Below are 24,964 nucleotides of genomic sequence, written 5' to 3'. Positions count from 1 at the left end.
GAGTGCGTATGCGTGCGTATGTGCGAGTGTGCGTGCTGGAGAGCAGGCTCTAGTCCAGATGTTAGTCCACACTTACTCAGCCACGGTAAGTCCAGCTGCTCGCTTACGGTCTCTTAATGCTTTCCTGTGGTCACCGAATCGGACCCTGACTGTCGGTTCTTCAAGGGTTCTGTGGTAAAGCCAGTGGCTCTAGAAACACGCAAAGAATCGCGTGAACCCCTGGGGTCTTTGCCTGGTGGGAACGGCTGTTTTCTGGTTCCTTAGAACCTTATAAATGGTTCCAGATAGCGCCAAAATGGGTTCTACTATTGTTTCCGAGTTGAGGAACCTCTTAAGGGCATGTATGGAGTAACCCTTTGGTGACCAGCGACTGAAGTGGGGTTTATTCAACACAAACACAGACTATAAACAATAATAAACGCTTAATTCGAATTGATTTGAGACTGAAACCAGTCCGTGATTTAGAATCAGTTCTAAATTCGATTCAGTCCGGGTCTACTGATCAGACACGTCGTACAGTGGACCTGTTTGGAGTGTTCTGACCACTCTGAACCCGGTCGAAATCCCTGAAAAATGTCAACCTCAAAGAACTAATCCGAATTAATCACTAGTTGTTTACATGTTTTTCTTTGTGTCGAATAAAACCCACTTCAGTTTCTTGCCGTTCAAGGGTCCTAAAAGGTTTATTTTAATGGAACCCAGTGTTACAGGTTCTTCAAAGGCCCAGAACCATTTTAACCAGGAATTGAACATTTTTTAAAATTGTTTTAATTTTTGCAATAAATTGTTTTTTTTTTAATTTCCAAATTTCGTTCGATTTCTCTAAATTTCCCTTAATTTCTCCAGTTTTTCTCCAAATATTTCCAGACTCTTTAGAATTTGTCCTGATTTCTCCCAATGTTTCCAGATGTCTCCCAAATACAGGGATTACGCTCTCGTTCAAAACGAACACAGTGTAAAACCAATAATAAAAACACGTTCTAACAATAAAAGGGCGTCAATTAAAACGGCGAACTCAGACTGAGACTTTTTTATTTTCATAAAGCACACGTTGTTCTTCCTGAATCTGATTGTGTTTAGTTTTCCGCAGTCACCCCCCCCCCCTCCTTTCACCCCCCCACCCCCCAATTCTCTCCCTCCACTCTGTTTTTTTTTAATCCTCTTTTGGCCCGGGGTTATTTTTGCCTGGAACTGTCTCCACCAGCTCCTCTGACCCAGTTTGAGCTCCACACCCTGGAACCAGCACCAGAAACGATCCGCTTAAAAGTCCACTTCCGCTCCAGTCTGAACTCCTGAAGAGTTTTACTTTTAATTCCGAATCATGTGAAAAGTGAAGTCCCGATAAAGGCAGTAAAACCGGTTCAGACGTTTTTCTCGATGTATCGGAATGAATGGAAGTCGAAGCTCGTGCTCTTATTTTGCTGCAGGATTCACGGCGCTCTTTAAAGTCTGAAAAGTGGAGGAAATCTATATTTAATTTGTATGAAAATAGGAGGAAAATAAAGGGGTATTTAGTGAAAGATCGCGGGCTGTAGACTCTTTGTAAATGAATCTGTTTGAGTTCAGAGTTTTTCCTTTGGGTTTATTTTTATTTGCAGGTTGTTTTTATATGTTTTTAATGTTGTTTGTTGAATATAAAGAGCTCAGCTGAGTGTCCAGTGTCTCGTAGAATTTATTTACATTTTTTAAATTCTGGGGTAAAATTAATGTGTTGTTTTTATTTATTTACTTTTTTATTTTGTTGTTGTTTTTATACATTATTTTTTCCCTGATTGTTTTCCACTGTTTTTATTGTTTATTCTAATTTCGTGTTTCTAAGAGCGTTTTAATTAAGCTTTAAATGACATTATTAGCCATTTATTAATTGATGAATGTATTCTGTGTCGATGTTTATTTCGTTGTTTTATTTGTTAAAGCAGCTATCGATGAACTGATGAAATATATTTGTAGTTGTTTTTGTTGTTGTTGTTGTTGTTATTTTATTATTACGTTGTTGTTACTAACGCAGCGCCTCTTTCCCTCCTCGCGCAGGACCGTCATGACGGGGTCCCTGGTCACGGCGGCGGCACGCGCCTCTCTCAGCTGGGCTCGGTGTCTCAGGGCCCGTTCACCAGCCCGAGCGCGCCGCCGCTCTCGCACGCGCCTCCCGCGGACTTCCAGCCCCCGTATTTCCCGCCGCCGTACCAGCCTCTGCCTCCGTACCACCAGAGCGCGGACGCGTACGCGCACGTGAGCGACCCGTACGCGCTCAACGCGCTGCACGCGCCGCACCACCAGCAGCAGCCGCCGCCGCACCCGCAGCACGTGTGGAGCTCCGCGCGCTCGCGACAGGACAGCAACGTGAGCGCGAGCGACGGCGGCTCCTCGGTGCTGGCGCAGCCGCGCGCCTCGCTCCCGCAGCTCGAGCTCGAGCCGCGCAGGGAATACGGCAGCGCGCGCAGACACGACCTGCTGCTGCACGCGCACGCTCACGCGGCGGCGGCGGCGCACGCGCACGGCCTGGAGACCGGCCTCGGCAGCGATGGGCTGCTGCACGGGCTCGCGCACGGCATGGACGACCCGCACGTGAGTCACGCGTTTTGTTGGGAGTTTGTTCTTGTTGTTGTTTGTTGTGTTCGTTGTTTTTATTTTAAAAAATAAAAAATAAAAACCCAGATCATATTTAAATTTTGAACTCCATCCAATCCTTTATTTCAGTTCTTTTCTCTTGTTTTATCTGTAGCTCTCTGTCGGTCTCTTATTCTGCCCTTCACTCTTTACACGGTCTTTATTTATTTGTTTGTTTCCTGTAAAAAGAAACGTCCTGGAAATCCACAGATTTTCACTGATTCACTTCAACTGCGATTAATTTATTAAAACATTATTAAACGTTAAGAATTAAATCTGGCGTTAGTTCGGAGCGTGTATTTTATTAGTATTAATATTAATATTAAAATAATAAAAATGAACCTTTATTACCCTCTGACCGCGCGGTGGAGACCGGGGCCTGTCTCTTCTCGTAATAATCACTCAGTCAGTGACCGGCGGATAACCGCGCTGTTACTGAGAGAAGGGCGCGAGAGAAAACACTGATATCACACTTTAAATCACATCAAACACATTCCCATAGAACTCCATTCACACCGAGGATTCTTCGGCGTTGTATAGTTTTCTTTCGTTGTTGTGTTAATCTTGTTTTTTTTAACACTTGATAAATTAATCTTAAAAATCCTGTACGTAATTAATAACGCATTTTATTTATTTAATTTAGTTTTGTTTTCTTCTTATTCCTCTTCTTCTTAGCATTATAAATATTATTACTATTATTATTACTGTTATTATTATTATTATTATTATTATTATTATTATAAGTAGTAGTAGTATTAGTAGTAGTATTGTAAGTATTATTAGTATTATTAGTAGTATTAGTGTTATCAGTAGCATTTGTATTATTATTCCCAGTAAACAAGGAACGTTCCCTGGACGTTCAAAATAGGTCTAAAAGTAGTCTGTCCGTCAAGGACATATTTTAAACGTCAATGGACGTCCAAAATCCATCTTAATAAGTTAGTTAAGTGGTGACCAATCGATAACGTCAGTGGACGTTCAAAATGCGTTTTATACAAGTCATTTATTTCGGGACCAATTAATAACGTCAATGGACGTCCAAAATACGTCTAATAGTCGTCTTTTCAATGTCTGTGTTTGGACGTCTTTTCAACTTTCATTTTCAGCCTTAAGAGAACGTTGATTAGACGGCAGTCATTACGTTATTTCAACGTTGAATCAACGGCTAATTGTTTACTGGGTTATTAGTAGTTTTCTTCGTCTTCTTCTTATTATTATTATTAGTAGTAGTATTATTAGTGTTATTATTATTATTATTATCAGTATTAGTATTAGTAGCATTATTAATGGTATTATTAGTATTATTATTAGTGTTATTAGTGTTAGTAGCATTAGTATTATTAGTGTTATTATTAGTGGTATTATTAATTGTATTATTATTGTTATTAGTAGTGTTAGTATTAGTGTTATTATTAGTGGTATTATTAGTGTTATTAGTGTTATTATTAGTGTTATTAGTGTTATTATTAATGGTATTATTAGTGTTAATATTAATGGTATTATTAGTGTTGTTATTAATGGTATTATTAGTGTTGTTATTAATGGTATTATTAGTGTTATTATTAAGTTAAAGTGTATCAGTGTTATTCAGTGATGTACAGATCCAGCACTAATCTCAGTCTGTGATCAGTTACAGAGTTGATGTTAATTTCTCCTCCATCATCATTACACCACATTAAATGGTTGATGATGAATTACAGCCAAAATTAATAATTCAGTGCTGTGTTTAAACGCAGGAGACAGCACTGAGGTCTGACGAGTCTCCGGCGCAGTTTACCTTTAAATAAACTCCTTTTTAAAACATCTTCATAATAAGCTGATTACTACCTGATTATAAACTAGTAATAAGCTGATTATAAACGCCAAAATGTGCTTTCAGTGTCTGGTTCAGCCTCAGGGCAGTGTCTGTCACATTAGAGCCAGGGTCCTCCGCTCTGACAGACGCTGATTTGATCCAGAAGAAAGCTCCACAAAGCCTCAGATTTGAGACTGAACCCATGACAAACAGAAAGGAGAAGAGCAGAAATCCCAGCTGTTAAACTACACCCTTCTGTTTAAACGCAGGGAGAGTCTTCTTTTCATTTACAACAAATAACATCCTCCTTTATTTTATAAACTAATTATTACATCTTAATTATTTCAAATAAACAGACAATAAGATTAAAGACAATAAATAAGAAGATTGTTTAAATTAAAACTCAAATTAAAAGTCCATTTTTAAATAAATATTTATTTTAATAAATAAACGGTTTATTACTGTGTTATAACCTGGTTTTAAATTGGTAATAAGTTGTAATAAGGTAGAAAGGCTTAATACAAATGTAGACGAAGTAATTTCCCATTTTCAAACAGTAACAGGGAAATATCTTTATGATTTAGTAATAAACTGTCTATAACCTTATTGTAGAGGCATGATATCATTTTAACGGAAGTAAAATTCTCTTTATAAATATGACATAAATATGTTGAACATTTAGTAACTATTTAATTTATTTTTAAAACTAAAAAAGGTCTGATTGAAAATGACAAATAAAAAGCTGAGCATGAGTCAATTGTTTTTTGTTTTGTTTTTAAAAGAAAATGTGATGGTTTTTATCAACATTCAACACTAACCTAATTATTACCTGGTAATAACATTGTTATAAATAAGTTGTAATGGTAATAAGCTGATGTTTAAAGGGCAGAGATGGTTTCTGTGCATATTTTAGCCCCAGGGCATTATCTCTCACATTAAATCTCTGATGTGACCCAGAAAGTTCGAGTCTAGAACCAGAACGTCATCTGTTTTTAAAACTAAACCCGTGATAAACCGACGGTAACAGAACTGAGAGGAAACAGGAGTTAAACCCCATCAATCCTCCCGCGGTTAAAGTGCTCAGACTAATCCCGCTCACGCAGCTCAGGCTTGAACTCCAGAAGGAAAGCGGGTCTTGTTTCAGTGGTTTCAGGGCGTCAGGCCCTTGTTTTGGGGCTGATCTTATTCCAGGAGAGGGGTCAGTGGAGGTCAGTCCAGTGGGGAAAGTGAGGGTAGGGTCTGGAGCAGCTGCACATGAGGAAACCACAGTGCAGTGATGAATCCTCTTCTGATTTATTAACCCTTGATGTCAAGGTGTGACGAGGTCTGAGGCTGGGAATGGGAGAGGAACGGGACCTGACTATGATTCTCACAGTGGTACATAGTGGATCACAGCGTGTTATTGTTTAAAGGCTATTTACAGAGGGCTTTAAAGGGGTTTGGCACAGGCCTCGTTTCATTTAAAGCAAAGGACAAGTGTATAATGTAATCTTTAACGTCTTGTGGAGGTGATTATATTAATGTGTGTGTGTGTGTGTGTGTGTTATTAAAGGGCATGGAGGACGCTAATAACAGTGGGATGAGCCTCTTGGATCAGTCAGTTATTAAAAAAGGTAAGAGAGCATGCTGTTTTTATCATCGTTTCTGGACTGTTGTCGTCGTCGTCGTTGAGACTAAAATAATCTGCCCTTGGTTCTCATTGGTCCATATTTACTCTTTAATGTTGAAGCCCTTGGCTGTGGCTCAGTTCACACTGGGGCTGTGGGGCAGGGCTCTGTTAGACACGCACTATGACACATACCTGACTGTATTTATACAGAAATAAACCTTTGGGGTATGTTTAGGCTCAATTTAATATGCAAATAAGGTCCTCCACACCTGAGCAGGTGTCTTTACAAAGACTGACTTACCTCTCACACACACTGCCTATTTTATCTTTATATTATTATTATTATTATTATTATTAGTGCTACTAGTTCCATTGCTAATGTTATTATTAGGTTGTTAATTACATTGCTATAACCATGGTATTAAATGATGTGTCGTTATTTATAGTAGTACATAATGCAAATAAGGTCCTCCACACCTGCGCAGGTGTGACTCACCTTCCTCACACACCTCCTTTATCTTTTAATTATTATTATTATTATTATTATTATTATTATTATTATTATTTATTCATTATTATTACCATGCTGGTGTTATTATTACGTTATTACTAAACTATTACGTTGATATACACGTGTGTGTCTGTTATGAAGCTGTTGTTATTCATAATGAATATAAAGGTGGGGTTAAGAGGAGCGTTGTTTACAAATGAATAAATGTAAACAAATAAATATCAACAAAAAAAAGCAAAATGTTTGGTCAAAAACGTATAATAATAATAATAATAATAATAATAATAATAACACTAATAACAATAATACCGCAGGAAATCTAGTATTGATGTTATAATTATTAAGATTTTATTAAATATAAAAATAAAACAAAAATCAAAAACAACAACAGCATGGTAATTGTGTATAGTGCGCTCTCTCTCTCTCTCTCTCTCTCTCTCTCTCGCTCTCTCGCTCTCTCGCTCTCTCTCTCCTCCCCGAGCTCGTGTTAATATTTGCGCGGTGCGCGAGACTCCCCTCTCCGCTAATCTAGTTAGCTGAAGCGCGCGTGTCCCCGCGGAGAGCGGCTGTAAATGTCCGCGCGGTGATGGATTGGCTCTCGGCGTCTCGCGAGCTCGTTTGGAGCTCATTTTGCCCCTTATTACCCCCCGCCACGCGCTCTTCTTCTCCCCCCGCCCTCCCTCGCTCGCACTTCTTTAGCCCATTAGCGCATTACGAGCCGTCGTTTGACGCTGCATGGGCGCGCGCGCGAGTCAATCAGCGAATCGATAGCACGAGACAATAAAAGTTAAATGTGGCGCGCGAGGGTGTGTGTGTGTGTGTGTGTGTGTGTATGTATTCCCCCAGTCCGTAGCGCGCGCTACGTTCAACAGATGTTACAGCGCGTGACTCTGCAGAGTAGAGAGTGTATAGACATTTGTTGTTGTTGTTGTTGTTGTTGTTTGTTTCCGAAGTTCTTTTATGATTCCCATTTTCTAATTCTGTTATATTCAATATTAATATTATTTATTACTCTTTTTAAAGCGCGTTCATGAGCAGTCGGAAAGCGCGTGCTACAGGGCTGTAGGGCTCCGGAATTTCAGGGTGAAAATAAAGTCACTTACGCAAAATCTAACGCACTGTTCAGTTGGGGGTAGGGTGTGTGTTGGGAGGGGGGGGTGGTCAAAGAATGACAAAACTAATACTAAACCTAACCCTAAACCTGCATTAAAGTAACACTAGGTCTTATTTTTACCTTAAGATTGCAGCTTCAAATCACTGTGATGCTCCACTGATCTGTCACAGAGAGAACAGAGCCTCTGTCGTTGCTATTCCAGGTTCAGCACTGCAGAAACCACACTATGTAACTGTTGGAGGAGGGTAGGAAACAGCCCCTCCCCCTTGATGGTGCTGTAAATGTAAATTACACTCTGCAACTGCAGGGGGAGCCCTGGAGCAAACAATACCAAATCTCACCTAGTGTTATTTTAAGCCTAACTTTAGACATAAACCTTACTTTAACCTTAAACCTAACCCTGAGCACAGGACTAACCCTAAATCTAACGTTAAACTAGACTCTTAACTTTAAGCCTAAACCTGAACCTTGGTGTTAACACAAGTGAGTGTGTGTGTGTGTGTGTGTGTGTGTTTCTCAATAGCTTGACACTGACTGGTCGGTCCATGTAGGTGAAAGTGTGACTGGTGCCACATCAGTCGTCAGTGTGTTACGTCCAGTACGTGGACAGTAAAGGGACAAAGATGTGGAGAAATGTTCAGTCATTTTCAGAGGCAGTGAGACAGTGATATAGAGCTGTGGTCAGGGACGGTCAGGACCTGAGACTGAGCTGGACCTGGGTCTGGACGTGTGACTGAAGTGGATGTGAGACTGGACATGAGATCAAAGTTGATGTGAGACGAAAGTGGACATGAGACTGGACTGGACCTGACACAAGTCGTGAGACCAAAGTGGACATGAGACTGAACTGGACCTGAGACTGAACATGAGATCAAAGTTGATGTGAGACAAAAGTGGACATGAGACTGGACTGGACCTGACACCGGACATGAGACCGAAGTGGACATGAGACTGGACATGAGATTGAACTGGCCCTGAGACTGGACATGAGACTGGACATGAGACTGAACTGGCCCTGAGACTGGACATGAGATTGAACTGGCCCTGAGACTGGACATGAGACTGGACATGAGACTGGACATGAGATTGAACTGGCCCTGAGACTGGACATGAGACTGGACATGAGACTGGACATGAGATTGAACTGGCCCTGAGACTGGACATGAGACTGGACATGACACTGGACACTGGACATGAGACTGAATTGGCCCTGAGACTGGACATGAGACCAAAGTGGACGTGAGACTGAACTGGCCCTGAGACTGGACATGAGACTGAACTGGCCCTGAGACTGAACTGGATGTGAAACCAGACGTGAGACTGAACTGGACATGAGACTGGACTGGACCTGACACCGGACATGAGACCGAAGTGGACGTGAGACTGAACTGGCCCTGAGACTGGACATGAGACCAAAGTGGACGTGAGACTGAACTGGCCCTGAGACTGGACATGAGACTGAACTGGCCCTGAGACTGAACTGGATGTGAAACCAGACGTGAGACTGAACTGGACATGAGACTGGACTGGACCTGACACCGGACATGAGACCGAAGTGGACGTGAGACTGAACTGGCCCTGAGACTGGACATGAGACCAAAGTGGACGTGAGACTGAACTGGCCCTGAGACTGGACATGAGACTGAACTGGCCCTGAGACTGAACTGGATGTGAAACCAGACGTGAGACTGAACTGGACATGAGACTGGACTGGACCTGACACCGGACGTGAGACTGGACTGGACCTGACACCGGACGTGAGACTGGACTGGACCTGACACCGGACGTGAGACTGGACTGGACCTGACACCGGACGTGAGACTGAACTGGATGTGAAACCAGACGTGAGACTGCACTGGACGTGAGACCAGACCTGTGTGCACATGTGCCATGTTGCGCTCCAGTGTGGTGTTGACGTGTGTGTCCTGTTGTTGCCCCCTGTGTCCAGTGCCGGTTCCGCACAAGAGCGTGGCGTCTCTGATGCTGAGCAAGGACGGTCTGATCGGGGGGATGGCGCTCAACGTGAACGAGGTCTTCTGCTCCGTCCCCGGGCGCCTCTCGCTCCTCAGCTCCACCTCCAAGTACAAGGTGACGGTGGGCGAGGTCCAGAGGAGACTGTCCCCCCCAGAGTGTCTCAATGCCTCGCTGCTGGGGGGTGTACTGCGCAGGTCAGATATTCACTCAGTCATCCATCCATCCATTCATCCATCTACACCTCTATCCCTCATTCATGTCATCCTTTCATTTATTCATCCACATACACTTTCATCTGTCTATGCTTTTAGAAATCAGACAGAGCTGAGGAGACCGTATTAAAGGGGACAGAGCTGAGGAGACAGTATTAAAGGGGACAGTATTAAATGGGACTGTGCTGAGGGGACAGAGCTGAGGGGACAGAGCTGAGGGGACTGTGCTGAGGTGACAGTGCTGAGGGGACAGTATTAAAGGGGACTGTGCTGAGGGGACAGAGCTGAGGGGACAGTATTAAAGGGGACTGTGCTGAGGGGACAGAGCTGAGGGGACAGTATTAAAGGGGACTGTGCTGAGGGGACAGAGCTGAGGGGACAGTATTAAAGGGGACTGTGCTGAGGGGACAGAGCTGAGGGGACTGTGCTGAGGGGACAGAGCTGAGGGGACAGTATTGAAGGGGACTGTGCTGAGGGGACAGAGCTGAGGGGACAGTATTAAAGGGGACTGTGCTGAGGGGACAGAGCTGAGGGGACAGTATTAAAGGGGACAGTATTAAATGGGACTGTGCTGAGGGGACAGAGCTGAGGGGACAGTATTAAAGGGGACTGTGCTGAGGGGACTGTGCTGAGGGGACAGAGCTGAGGGGACAGTATTAAAGGGGACTGTGCTGAGGGGACAGTATTAAAGGGGACAGTATTAAAGGGGACTGTGCTGAGGGGACAGAGCTGAGGGGACAGTATTAAAGGGGACTGTGCTGAGGGGACAGGGCTGAGGGGACAGAGCTGAGGGGACTGTGCTGAGGGGACAGTATTAAAGGGGACTGTGCTGAGGGGACAGAGCTGAGGGGACAGTATTAAAGGGGACAGTATTAAATGGGACTGTGCTGAGGGGACAGAGCTGAGGGGACAGTATTAAAGGGGACTGTGCTGAGGGGACTGTGCTGAGGGGACAGAGCTGAGGGGACAGTATTAAAGGGGACTGTGCTGAGGGGACAGAGCTGAGGGGACAGTATTAAAGGGGACTGTGCTGAGGGGACAGAGCTGAGGGGACAGTATTAAAGGGGACTGTGCTGAGGGGACAGAGCTGAGGGGACAGTATTAAAGGGGACTGTGCTGAGGGGACAGAGCTGAGGGGACAGAGCTGAGGGGACTGTGCTGAGGGGACAGTATTAAAGGGGACTGTGCTGAGGGGACAGAGCTGAGGGGACAGTATTAAAGGGGACAGTATTAAATGGGACTGTGCTGAGGGGACAGAGCTGAGGGGACAGTATTAAAGGGGACTGTGCTGAGGGGACAGTATTAAAGGGGACTGTGCTGAGGGGACAGAGCTGAGGGGACAGTATTAAAGGGGACTGTGCTGAGGGGACAGAGCTGAGGGGACAGTATTAAAGGGGACTGTGCTGAGGGGACAGAGCTGAGGGGACAGAGCTGAGGGGACTGTGCTGAGGGGACAGTATTAAAGGGGACTGTGCTGAGGGGACAGAGCTGAGGGGACTGTGCTGAGGGGACAGTATTAAAGGGGACTGTGCTGAGGGGACAGAGCTGAGGGGACAGTATTAAAGGGGACTGTGCTGAGGGGACAGAGCTGAGGGGACAGAGCTGAGGGGACAGTATTAAAGGGGACTGTGCTGAGGGGACAGAGCTGAGGGGACAGAGCTGAGGGGACAGTGCTGAGGGGACAGTGCTGAGGGGACAGTGCTGAGGGGACTGTGCTGAGGGGACAGAGCTGAGGGGACAGTATTAAAAGGGGACAGAGCTGAGAGGACAGTCCTGACGGGATAGAGCTTAGGGGACTGTGCTGAGGGGACAGTATTAAAGGAGACAGAGCTGAGGGGACAGTACTAAAGAGGACAGAGCTGAGAAGACAGTATTAAAGGGGACAGAGCTGAGAGGACAGTGCTGACGGGATAGAGCTGAGGGGACTGTGCTGAGGGGACAGTGCTGACGGGATAGAGCTTAGGGGACTGTGCTGAGGGGCCAGTATTAAAGGAGACAGAGCTGAGGGGACAGTATTAAAGGGGACAGAGGTGAGAGGACAGAATTAAAGGAGACAGAGCTAAGGAGACAGTTTTAAAGGGGACAGTGCTGAGGGGACAGTATTAAAGGGGACATTGCTGAGAGGACAGTGCTGAGGGGACAGTATTAAAGGGGACAGAACTGAGGGGACAGTATTAAAAGGGACAGAGCTGAGGGGACAGTATTAAGGGGACTGAGCTGAAAGGACAGTGCTGAGGGGACTGTACTGAGGGGACAGTATTAAAGGAGACAGAGGTAAGGGGACAGTATTAAAGGGGGCAGTGCTGAGAGGACAGTGCTGAGGGGACAGTATTAAAGGGGACAGAGCTGAGGGGACAGTATTAAAGGGGACAAAGCTGAGGGGACAGTATTAAGGGGACAGAGCTGAGAGGACAGCTCTGAGGGGACAGTATTAAGGGTACTGAGCTGAGAAGACAGTGCTGAGGGGACTGTGCTGAGCTGACAGTATTAAAGGGGACAGAGCTGAGGGGACAGTATTAAAGGGGACAGAGATGAGGGCACAGAATAAAAAAAACAGAGCTGAGGAGACAGTATTAAAGGGGACAGTGCTGAGAGGACAGCTCTGAGGGGACAGTATTAAGGGGACTGAGCTGAGAGGACAGTGCTGAGGGGATAGAGCTGAGGGGACAGTATTAAAGGGGACAGAGATGAGGGCACAGAATAAAAAAAACAGAGCTGAGGAGACAGTATTAAAGGGGACAGTGCTGAGAGGACAGCTCTGAGGGGACAGTATTAAGGGGACTGAGCTGAGAGGACAGTGCTGAGGGGATAGAGCTGAGGGGACAGTATTAAAGGGGACAGAGATGAGGGCACAGAATAAAAAAAACAGAGCTGAGGGGACAGTATTAAAGGGGACAGTGCTGAGGGGACAGTATTAAAGGGGACAGAGGTGAGGGGACAGTATTAATGGGGACAGAGCTGAGGGGACAGTATTAAAGGGGACAGAGGTGAGGGGACAGTATTAAAGAGGACAGTGCTGAGAGAGGACAATGCTGAGGGGACAGTATTAAAGGGGACAGAGCTGAGGGGACAGTATTAAAGAGGACAGTGCTGAGAGAGGACAATGCTGAGGGGACAGTATTAAAGGGGACAGAGCTGAGGGGACAGTATTAAGGGGACTGAGCTGAGAGGACAGAGCTGAAAGGACAGTGCTTAGAGACAGTATTAAAGGGGACATTGTCCGTCTGTGTCCAGGGCGAAGTCGAAGAACGGCGGCCGTTCTCTGAGGGAGAAGCTGGAGAAGATCGGGCTGAATCTGCCGGCCGGAAGACGCAAGGCCGCCAACGTCACACTGCTGACCTCCCTGGTGGAAGGTAGGAGACAGAGAGACAGAGATAAAAACAACAGGACTCACCCCTGTCCCCCGCCCCCCTGTCCCCCCTGAGAAAATAAAATATATGTAGTCCATCTGATATTCATTCTATTACTAAATATCTCTATCTTTCCCTCGTTGTCTCTCTCTCTTTCTCTCTCTCTCTGTTTATCTCTATATCTCTCTCTCTCTATCTATCTCTGTCGCTACCTATCTCTATCTCTCTCTATTTATCTATTTCTCTCTATCTCTCTCTCTCTCTATCTCTCTCTCTATCTGTCTATCTATCTCTATATCTCTATCTATATATTAGAGACTAATCTTTCTCTCTTATTAAGGAGTTTGTTGATGATGGTTTTTGTTGATGATGGTGATTGTTGATGATGATTGTTGATGATGGTGATTGTTGATGGTGTTTGTTGATGATGGTATTTGGTGATGATGGTGTTTGCTGATGATGGTGATTGCTGATCTTGGTGTTGTTGATGATGGTATTTGGTGATGATGATGTTTGCTGATAATGGTGAGTGTTGATGAAGGTATTTGTTGCTGGAGGTGTTTGCTGATGATGGTGATTGCTGATCTTGGTGATTGTTGATGATGGTATTTGTTGATGATGATGTTTGCTGATGATGGTGATTGCTGATAAAGGTGTTTGTTGCTGAAGGTGTTTGTTGATGATAGTGATTGCTGATCATGGTTTTGTTGATTGTATTTGTTGATGATGGTGTTTGCTGATGAAGGTGATTGTTGATTATGGTGTTTGTTGATGGTGGTGTTTGTTGATGATGGTGACTGTTAATAATGGTGTTTGTTGATGAAGGTGTTTGCTGATGATGGTGAGTGTTGATGAAGGTGTTTGTTGCTGAAGGTGTTTGCTGATGATGGTGATTGTTGATGATGGTGATTGTTGATGATTGTGTTGGTTGATCATGGTGTTGGTTGATCATGGTGTTTGTTGATTATTGTGATTGTTGATTATGGTGTTTGTTGATGATGGTGATTGTTAATAATAGTGTTTGTTGATGAAGGTGTTTGTTGACGATGGTGATTGCTGATCTTGGTGCTGTTAATGATGGTATTTGTTGATGATGATGGTGATTGTTGATGAAGGTGATTGTTAATAATAGTGTTTGTTGATGAAGGTGTTTGTTGATGATGGTGATTGCTGATCTTGGTGTTGTTGATACTGGTATTTGTTGATGATGATGTTTGCTGATGATGGTGATTGTTGCTGAAGGTGTTTGTTGCTGAAGGTGTTTGCTGATGATAGTGATTGTTAATTATGATAATAATTGATGGTGACTGTTGATGATGGTGATTTTGATGATGGTGTTCATCCAGTCTGACATTTTCTAATCATTGGCTCTGTCCGGTGTCTTTATCTCTGCAGTTTAATCTCCAAAAACCAATCACAATGGACCTGCCTTCATTACTAATCATTATAAAATAATAACAATAACAAGAATGAATGTTATATCATATATTATATTGTCGTCATTTATTACATCATTGTTTTTAATTTTGTAAACCATTTGTAGCAGATTATTTATTATTAGTATCAGTAATATTATCATTGGTTTTATTAGTAATATAAACATTAATTAATATTAATAATGTAAGTCATTTCAAACTTTCTTTTTTCTGACGTTTGCTTTGTTTGTTTGTCTCTCTCCCCGCACCAGGTGAGGCTGTTCACTTAGCGCGAGACTTCGGCTACATCTGCGAGACCGAGTTCCCCACGAAGGCCGTGTCCGAGTACCTCAACCGACAACACACCGACCCCAACGAGATCCACGCGCGGAAGAACATGCTGCTGGCCACCAAGTAGGTCACGGGGCCGCCCCTGGAACCGCGTTGGGGCGGGGTATTCTTTATGTTTGTTTGTTTGTTTGCATTGTCTCTCGTTAATTTGAGGCCCTGGGAGGCAGGTGCGTGGCGTGAGGGCGCGTGGGACTGCGAGCAAAGGTTTAGTTACATATTCTTGAGATATTTACAGGTTCCTTACCCCTTTTTTCGTTTTTCGTTTTCGTGGCGCGTTCCGCTGCTCTGTAATGAGCTCGGTCAGGAGCTCGAGCTCTAATCCGTCTCGGGCCCCGGCAGCGCGCAAGAATCTCATTACGTTTTAAGTGAAATGTTTCGAGTCTAAAACCGCCAGCTTTCCTCTTGAAGTTTTGCCCCCGGGGGTCGTCATATTGCCGACCCCCCACCACCCACCCCCCTCCTCTCCACACACTTTCCCTCGCGCCCCTTTCACAATCTGTCTGTCAAAGTCCTGTCACTCCCTCCCTCCCACCCCCTTCAAAACCTACCCCTCGCCCCGGGGCAGCGGAGCAGAGCGCGGGAGGACGGACAGCCGGGCGGGCGGCTGTTGGTGCTGGTTCTGAAGCGAATGTGGGTCACCGGGCGGTTCTCCCCATCCCCCATCCCCTTCCCTTTAACATATCACACGGCTTATTGATTTTCTATTGAGATCGGATCTGAACACAACATCACTCCGCTGTAACGTTAAGGCGAGCAAATGATGCAGTAATTTGTGGGAACAGCTTAATAAGGCATGAGAACAAGATGAGATCTTGTTCAGATAAGACACCACAATGACCTTCACATTAACCCTCACACTCATTCATTTAATATCACATTCCCACAAATTAACAATGTCATAGTGTTACTATGTATTTACTTTCAATATCTTGTTCCCACACTTTCATTATTTCATTCTCACAAAATAGATTGCTATCAGATATTAAACATCTCATTCCCACACCTTCGATATCTAACTCTCGTGCCTTAAATAGTTCAGCCCCATGCCTAAATATGTAGTTCCCACACTTTAAATATTGCTTAGATACTGCATTAATCATATCTTGTTCAAACCACTTGCTTTAAATATCTCATTCACAAATATTAAGAAACATCTTGTCTCCATACTTTAATTTCTCATTCCCACAGAATAAACTTCTCATTCCCAAGCATTAAATATCTCATGAAGTCGTTCCCATGCATTATTAAGTTGTTCCCACACCTTAGTGATATTATGGTCTGGTGTGAAGTGATGATTGTAGAGAACCCCCTATCCAGTGTTGGTGAATGGAACCAGACGTCTCCATGTTGTTGTTGGTGGTAAAACAGTGGTGAATCGGACTAGTGAACTTTTCTAGGGGGACTATTTTGCCTCGGAACGCCCTGTGTGTGTCTTTCCACCGTGGAAGGATTTGCAACAGCAGTGTAGCTTTTGGAGGGGGACGTCTGGTTCCATTCACAGCCACTGTCCACTGTTCCGAGTCTGTGGTATGTGTCAGCAGTCCTGTTTGTGATGACCGTGAATGTCCAAGCTCCTGGCGTTCCTGTCATTATCCGAAACCTCGCCACCACACCGCGGCCGTTCCTCGTTACGGAGATAAGGATTTCTGCCCGTGTGGGTTCTACTTATCATTCCTTTTTTTTGACTAGACATTATTAACGGAGCTGAAATGACTTCACCCCGCAGGTTACCGATGTTTGAGACGTGTCTGGGGTAAGCAGATCCTCCAGGAGAGATTTTTAGCAGAGAGTGGTGGAGACGATGGAGAGGTCAGAGGTGGAGAGGTCAGCTCAGGGGTTACTCTGGTCAGCCTCAAAGGCTCGAAACTTTGTCTGGATTTCTGAGGCGCTCTCCAGGTTTCTGTGCTGTATTCTGTCATTTTCTCAGATATTCTCTAGCTTTCCGATCCTTTTCTCAGGATATCTCAGGTGTTCTCATGTGTTTTTCTTGTTTCTCAGCCATTCTCTGGCTTTCTCAGCTGTTCTCATGTGTTCTCATGTTTCATTTTCTGGTGTCTCCTGGCTTTCTCCAGCCTTCTCAGAGATGTTCCCTCGGTGTCTCAGTCATTGTCTGGCTTTTTCTTGTGTTTTCAGGGCTTCTCTGTTTTTCTCATGCATTCTCAGTTGTTCTCAGCCATTTGCTTGGGTTCTCTCTTGCTTTCACTGACTTTCTCAGCCATTCTCTGGCTTTCTCAGCTGTTCTCATGTGTTCTCTTGTTTCTTGGTGTTTCTCCTGGCTTTCTCCAGCCTTCTCAGAGATGTTCTCTCATTGTCTCAGTCATTGTCTGGCTTTTTCTTGTGTTTTCAGGGCTTCTCTGTTTTTCTCATGCATTCTCAGTTGTTCTCAGCCACTTGCTTGGGTTCTCTCTTGCTTTCATAGACTTTCTCAGCCATTCTCTGGCTTTCTCAGCTGTTCTCATGTGTTCTCTTGTTTCTTGGTGTTTCTCCTGGCTTTCTCCAGCCTTCTCAGAGATGTTCTCTCGGTGTCTCAGTCATTGTCTGGCTTTTTCTTGTGTTTTCAGGGATTCTCTGTTTTTCTCATGCATTCTCAGGTGTTCTCAGCCACTTACTGGGGTTCTCTCTTGTTGTCATTGACTTTCTCAGCCATCGCTGGTTTTCTCTGGCTGTTTTCTCCAAGCCTGGAGACCCCCCGTGGCACTTTAGGTTTGAAAATGCGACAAAGAAGCGACGAGAGAAAACTGAGCCCATGCCGCTGCCGTGAACAGTGAGACGCTAAGAGTTGGAGGACTTTATTGCGTCAGACTTCTTTTGGCAGGAAGCACAGAGCCGTGACACTGAGATACTGCTGGACACAAGCATGAGGCTGTACTTCCACTTGTCAAAATCGGAGCAGAACCACACGCTAACGTGGCTAATCGGAAATGAAAGAGCTCTGATATGAAACAGCTGGGGTTCGTTTTTGGAATGATTTTTCTTTTCTGAATTTTTCAAAAGTGGGAACAGGAACCGTTTTATTGAATGATTCAGTGTGAGTCTGAAATAAACTGGTGGATTTTGGTTGTAAATATAGACGCCTGGTTCCATTTACTAACACTGGACGTCTCCACAGTGGAACACAGTTCTGTTTCTTAATGAAGCGTCTGTGACCCGCTTTGGTCCAAACCCCACGAGCCCCACAGCAGTGTTCTCCCCCTGTGTAAACAGCCCCTGTTCAGAACGCCCGCTTTCAGCACCTGTTCCTTTAAATGATAATGAGCCGCTCGCTGTTCACCCCGACCCCGAGCGCACAGCAGTGAGGAGCGAGGAGCAGAAGCTCTGGTTTTTAGCCATTTTCACTCTGTTCTCTTTCTTCTCCGTTTTTACTCAGTGCTCTTATTTCTCCGCGCTCGTTGTGTCTGTTTCGCTGAGTTTAACCTCGTCTTTGCGCTCTCACATAAACACGGGTCCAGCGCTGTGATTGGACAGACTCAGACGAGGGGGCGGGGCCATTCTAAAGTCTCTGCACTTGACGTCAGAAGCGAAGCAGTATCAGAACGACTCGTTTCATCCCGTGTTTTTTCAGACTCAGGCAGCGCACAGAGAACTGATTGGGAGGGGTCTTGTTTCTCGGTGTCTTCGTCATAATTTGACCCCTTTAAACATTTATTACACATATATAACATAGGAATAGCACTGTTATTATGTAGTTAACGATTAATAAGCCTCAACTTGGCCATTTCTGTGCTAAGCCGTGTGCTAAAGGTATGACTTTAAGAGGTGTATTCATCTGCTGTCCACATCTTTAACGATCATCGCTCTGAGTTAAGGTGGAATGTGTGACGGAAAGCCGGATGCTAACGGCTAAACAGATCTGTTATGTATTTAGCCGCGGAGACTGGAACAATGCCCCTGTGACTTTAATGCTGTTACTGATCGCTCTGCAATTACACAGCGGTGTTAAACAGGAGGCGGGAAATTACAACGATCCGTCAAAACACACCTCTCCGCCACGGCACATGTCAAACCAATCAGATTCCAGCGCGTTATTCCAGAAGGAACTGTGTCGGGAGACCAGCTCCAAACAAGAACCATCGAGTGCCATCTAATCCAAGGATCCTGTTTAAGAGTTGGGTTTTAGATCAGGTTTGGGTTAAGTGGAGTTGTCCTAAGATTTAGAGTGGGTTGGGTGTTATCTGAACTGTAAAAAATGACTGTATTTTAACAGCTAAAATGCTGTTATTTTTATTGTATACATTTTTTACAGGGCTTTTTTACAGTGTGGATTTATCCGTGGTGTTTACAAGTTCCTCTCTCTCTCTCTCTCTTTCTCTCTCTCTCTCTCTCTCTCTCTCTCTCTCTCTCTCTCTCTATGTCTCTCGCCCGCTCTCAGGCAGCTGTGTAAGGAGTTTACGGATCTGTTGGCCCAGGACCGCACTCCCCTGGGGAACTCGCGTCCCACCACCATCCTGGAGCCCGGCATCCAGAGCTGCCTGAGCCACTTCAGCTTCATCACGCACGGCTTCGGCTCCCCGGCCATCTGCGCCGCCCTGACCGCGCTCCAGAACTACCTGACCGAGGCTCTGAAGGGGCTGGACAAGATGTTCCTCAACAATCAGAGCTCCAACCGCCACACGCCTGCCGACAAGAGCGGCGACAAAGAGGAGAAGCACAGGAAATGAGGCGCGGAGGAAGAGGAGGGGGCGGAGGAGGAGGAAGGTGGAGCTGCTTTACGAGTCCTTTACGAGATTCTTTGTACTCCAGATTTACCACGTTATGTTTTACGTTCTGTGGGACGAATTCATCCGCTTCGACGGAGAGGGGACGCTTAAGGACAGCAAGACTGGGACACGACACTGCTGTGGCACTCATGAAATGTGTGTGTGTGTGTGTGTGTGTGAATGAGAGAGAGAGAGAGAGAGAGAGAGAGAGAGAGAGAGAGAGAGAGAGACGTTGAGTCTCTTGAAACAAAAGCAGAACCTTAAAGGAACACTAGGTAAGATGTTGTATTTTTGCTCATGGGCTCCCCCTACAGTTGCAGAGTGTAATCCACTTTTACAGCACTGTCCTGACATCACAGGGGATTTCCTACCCTCCTCCAAAAGTTACATAGTGCAGTTTCCACAGTGCCGAGCCTGGAGTAGCAACGACAGAGGCTCTGTTCTCTCTGTTACAGATCAGTGGAGCATCACAATGATTTTGAAGCTGTAATTTTAAAGTGAAAATACAACCTAGTGTTGCTTTAACGCCAATCGGACACAAGGTTCAAACCAAGGATGCGGCAGGTACTGACCACTGCTCGACAGGAACTCCCCACAACAGCTGGGTGGCCTTTATCACAGCTGCTCAGATCCTGGCTCGGACCATTTCTTCTGCTTCCAACATTAACATCAAGAGCTGACTGTTCACTCCCTTCCTGTTATACCCCACCGTTTGGCAGGGGGCGCTGTATCCAGATCATTAGTGACGTTCCCATCACCTGTCTGTGGTTGTAATCTTGTGGCTGATTGGGCGGCCTACTGCAGCGCTGTGCTAAAGCCAGAGATACGACTCTATTCCCGTTCCTCTGCGGTTAGAACAGACAGGATTACCATCAGCTCCTTAGATGGAGCTTCTTCTTTTGTGTCTATTTCCTTTCCTGTAGATCCACGTCCTTTCAGACCCATGGTGATGAGCTGTTCTTCACACAGTGTGGATTTATGCGAGTGGATCGTCCTCAGAAACAGCTCCTGGGAACTCCTGGGAAAGGGTGGTCTCTGGCTTTCGCTCAGGAGTGTGTGTCTTACACTGTGGTCAGCCATAACATTAAGACCACCTCCTTGTTTCCACGCTCACTGTCCACAGAGGAGCACTTTGTAGTTCTACAATTACAGAGTGTAGGTTTGTATCTGGCAACCTCCCCCTGTTCCTCAGCGTTCAGGACCCCCACAGAGCTGCAGTGACATTGACGTGGTGGTGGTGTGTTAGTGTGTGTTGTGCTGGTGTAGAGTGGATCAGACACAGCAGTGCTGCTGGAGTTTTTAAACCCCTCAGTGTCACTGCAGCGCTGAGAATGATCCACCACCACAGCACACCTGCTCTGTGGGGGTCCTGAGCGCTGAGGAACTAATTGTGTGTACTATAAACGGAGCTGGTAAAATGGATGAGTGCAGAAAGAAGGAGCTTGTTTTATATGAAGTGAAGGCACCATGTGGTCAGTGATGAAGGTAACACTGGTGTGGACTGAATACAGATTAAAACGAACAGGTCCTGAGGAAACTGAAGAATGTCCCACCACTGGTCTCTGTATCTAACATCGGCTCGGTTTTACACTCAGTCCAGAACAGCCTCTTAGAAGCTCCTGAAGTGTGTGACTTATGGTGTTTTTCCACTGCATGTTCTCTACTCTACTCTACTGGCGTCTACTCCCCTCCTCCCCCAGGTGAATCGGGTCCTGGTTCTGGAAGCGGGTTCTTGTTTAGTGGCTGTTCTCTCGTGGTTCAGAGCGAGTCGAGTAGGGACTAAACCGTGTAAACCTTGCAGAGCGCTGATCGTCCAGAGAGAGTCGTCACTCTACGCCACGCGACGCAGACGACCAGCACCAACTCTCCATCTGTAAAATCTCCAGCTGCAGCAGAGATCACGTTTGTTTTTATCCGACTCACGACGGCAGCTCGTAAAATGACGCCGTGGTCTTTTGAAGAGGTTCAAACGCTCCTTGGATCGGTGGCCGACGAAAGAATCCAGCGAGAGCTGGACGCTGCAACAAGGAAGGAACAAACTCTACTGATCTGTCTGAACTGATGACGGAGCTGTGTTCAGTCCCAAACAACAACAACACGCCGATACACCACGAGTAAACACCGCTTAACGTTACCACCGCCGCTGTTGTGGTTTTCAAAGCCCACTGTTCCCGTTAGAGACGGGAGTTTGGAGTCAAGTAAAGTAGGTACCATACAGTGGAAAAGCACCATCAGATCCTGGAAGGTGTTCATTTCTCCACGTGGAAGTCAGGTGTTTCTCGATGCAGATGGTGGCTTTGTGCTGGTGCAGTCTTCACCATTACTGATCCATTAGGTCCCTCCTTTCACCAAAAGTTAAGTGTAAGTTATCATTCATGAGGCTACACAACAGCTACATTAGCCTTTCAGGAGCTTCTGGGAAGATTTGCTCAAACAGGGGTCAGTTATAATGGCTGCTTTAGACCACTCCAGACTGGACAGTGTTAATACTGGGATCATAACTGTGGCACCTTTATAGATGTCCATGTGGGCTTATGTCAGTCGTCTCCAAAGGTTTACAGTATGTATGTGTCATAACAGCTGACATAGGCCTCTATAAAGACTTGCAGCTGATTGTAATACGTATGGAGGCTCAAGTCAAAGCCTTTCCTGACCACTGACTTCACACTTCATGGGTCTGTCCGAAAACCCAGCGAGCTGTCGACTTTACGCGTTTTACATGTAGGCTGTCCCAGTTCTTAGACACCTTAAATACACTGCCTACTGAGATACCTTAATTTAGCTGAAATCTAAGGTAGAATCAAACCGTTTATCGCAACAACTCCTGTCTACTCTCTTCCCCCCCAGAGCAGAAATGATTACAATCACGCTGAAACGCTGAGGCGACGGAGGGAAATAAACACCGGCTGCGTGCGGTGAACGAGAACTAGCCGTGATGCTATCGCTCTCTAACTACAGTGTCTTAGTAATCTGCCTCATGACGACAGACGTCCGTTAGAGCTCTGCCGACTTAAACAGCCGCCTACAGAGTCAAGCAGCTCACTAGGTTTTGGGACAGACCTAATGAATATCGTAAGTTTATGTTGTCGTGACACCTACAGCAGCGTCTGTCCCACATTCGACCCAACAGGAGTCAGATAAGGCGAAAGACGTGAGCCTACATCAACTGTAAGTCAGTGGTAAACCTCTGTAAAGGCTTGTGTCGGTGGTCAGTTGCACGTTTATAGATGTTCACAAAGGTTTATATCAGTTGCTGTGACTCCTACGTGAGCTAAGACTCGCTTGACCGCTGTCATAACCCTACGCTAATGTTTATAAAGGCTGATTCATGACTGGAATTAGCCTCCAGAGGGGAGTCGCTGTGAAAGGTTCCTGCAGCTGGAGCACCGTTCCCTAAAGTGTCCCCCTCTTTAAAGACTCCTCTAACATCCGTCGCACAGCTGCTGTTGATTTACAGAATTTATTTATGCCTCAGATTAAAGTGTGCGTCCTTTAACGATCCACAGCGTCCTGTTTCCGCTCTCTCAGCACGTCGGGTCAGCACCGGGCCTCGTGAGAGTGTAAGGACGGAAAGGCCGTCCCTGGTCAGACAGACCTCTGTCCGAGGGCGGGATATTTATCTCATGTTTGTACATATTTATTTATGCCTAATTTAATGGACGTGTGTACAGCCGGCTCGTCTCTGTGACTGTGTCCCTGTGAGGTGGGTGAACGCTTGGTTTAGGTAGCATCTTTGTACATTTCTGGGGTTTTTATGATTTCCGATTTTTTTAACTATGTTTTTATTTTGATTTTAAATTGATTTGTTTTTTTCTTTTTCTCTGCAGACGAGTTTGTTCATGGTGACGGGTAGTTGGTCGGTGTCAGTGTTTTTTATTTCAATCAAGATGAGAATAAATCATGTGTTTTATTGTAAAAAAAAACAGCTGTTGTGTTTCTCTTCACAAACAAACAAACAAACAAACAAAGGCCTCTGTTTCTGGAGGCGTTTACACAGATATCTCTTCAAAGATTAACCCCAAACACAGGCTGAGGCCAGGGCTCCCCACTCTCCTTCACAACACTAATTTTTAAGAGAATGTTTGTATTGTTTCAACTCCACAGACTGATGTTTCATCACTGACACTGTTTTGGGTTTTACTTTATGTTTATTCTAAAATATTGAACTGTTATTAACTATGAAATGTATTAACTATGAAATGAACACTCAGCCCCTGTTCAGAACGCACCTGTTCCTTTAAATGATAATGAGCCGCTCGCTGTTCACCCCGACCCCGAGCGCACAGCAGTGAGGAGCGAGGAGCAGAAGCTCTGGTTTTTAGCCGTTTTCACTCTGTTCTCTTTCTTCTCCGTTTTTACTCAGTGCTCTTATTTCTCCGCGCTCGTTGTGTCTGTTTCGCTGAGTTTAACCTCGTCTTTGCGCTCTCACATAAACACGGGTCCAGCGCTGTGATTGGACAGACTCAGACGAGGGGGCGGGGCCATTCTAAAGTCTCTGTACATGACGTCAGAAGCGGAGCAGAATCAGAACGACTCGTTTTATCCTGTTTTTCTGACTCAGGCAGCACACAGAGAACTGACTGGGGTCTTGTTTCACAGTGTGTGGGTTGGTGGGCTCCAGATTAATGGGCACATGCACTGAACTAGATGTTTTATTCATCATATTTCCAAGGTAAACTTATTATTATTAAGGAGCATAGTGAGACTGCTTTACTCTTTAGATTAACAGCTGTGGTGCTCCTGAACGCTGCAAACAACAGCTAATGCCTCGCATTCAGTGTGTCTCAGTGTGTCTCAGTGTAGCTCGCGGTTGTGAGTAAAACACACACTTCACCAGGGACACAGCAATACAAGCCTGTATTTGCCCCTCCATGCACCCCCACCTCAGCCCTCCTGCCCCCCCGGCACTCCCCCTTCCCCCGGCTGGTGTATTTAATGCGGCGAGGAGCGCAGTGCGAGGCCTGCGGCTTCAACCTCGCGACTCGTGAAGCGGAAAGTATTGAAGACGCCACGAGCTGAACCCCGAGCAGCGCGCGCGCACACACACACACACACACACACACACACGCACACACGCACACACACACACACACACAGAAACTGAAGACACTACCCCTCACGCACGAGCATATTTATACATTCATACACACACAGCACCCTAAAAAATAACCCCTCACACACTTTCATGCGAATGCACACACACAGACAAACACAGAGACACACACACACACACACACACACACACACAGACATATGCATTCACATATACACACACACACACAAACACACACACACACACACAGACATATGCATTCACATATACACACAC

General features: G+C 45.4%; 1 protein-coding gene across 1 annotated transcript; it reads left to right on the top strand.

Moving 5' to 3' along the window:
• LOC136684399 (transcription factor AP-2-beta-like) lies at positions 1-23,495 on the top strand. The gene is made up of 7 exons (XM_066659154.1): positions 1-85; positions 2,032-2,565; positions 5,955-6,015; positions 9,585-9,804; positions 13,057-13,175; positions 14,860-15,001; positions 19,308-23,495. The coding sequence occupies exons 1-7, from the start codon at positions 59-61 to the stop codon at positions 19,594-19,596; spliced, it is 1,392 nt and encodes a 463-aa protein (XP_066515251.1). The 5' UTR covers positions 1-58; the 3' UTR covers positions 19,597-23,495.
• Positions 23,496-24,964: the final 1,469 nt, after the last annotated feature.

This window comes from Hoplias malabaricus, unplaced genomic scaffold, assembly GCF_029633855.1.
Source record: "Hoplias malabaricus isolate fHopMal1 unplaced genomic scaffold, fHopMal1.hap1 scaffold_75, whole genome shotgun sequence".
In the NCBI taxonomy this organism is placed as follows: Eukaryota; Metazoa; Chordata; class Actinopteri; order Characiformes; family Erythrinidae; genus Hoplias; species Hoplias malabaricus.
The sequence above is the reverse complement of the archived record's forward strand: the minus strand, read 5'-3'. Positions and strand labels throughout refer to the sequence as shown.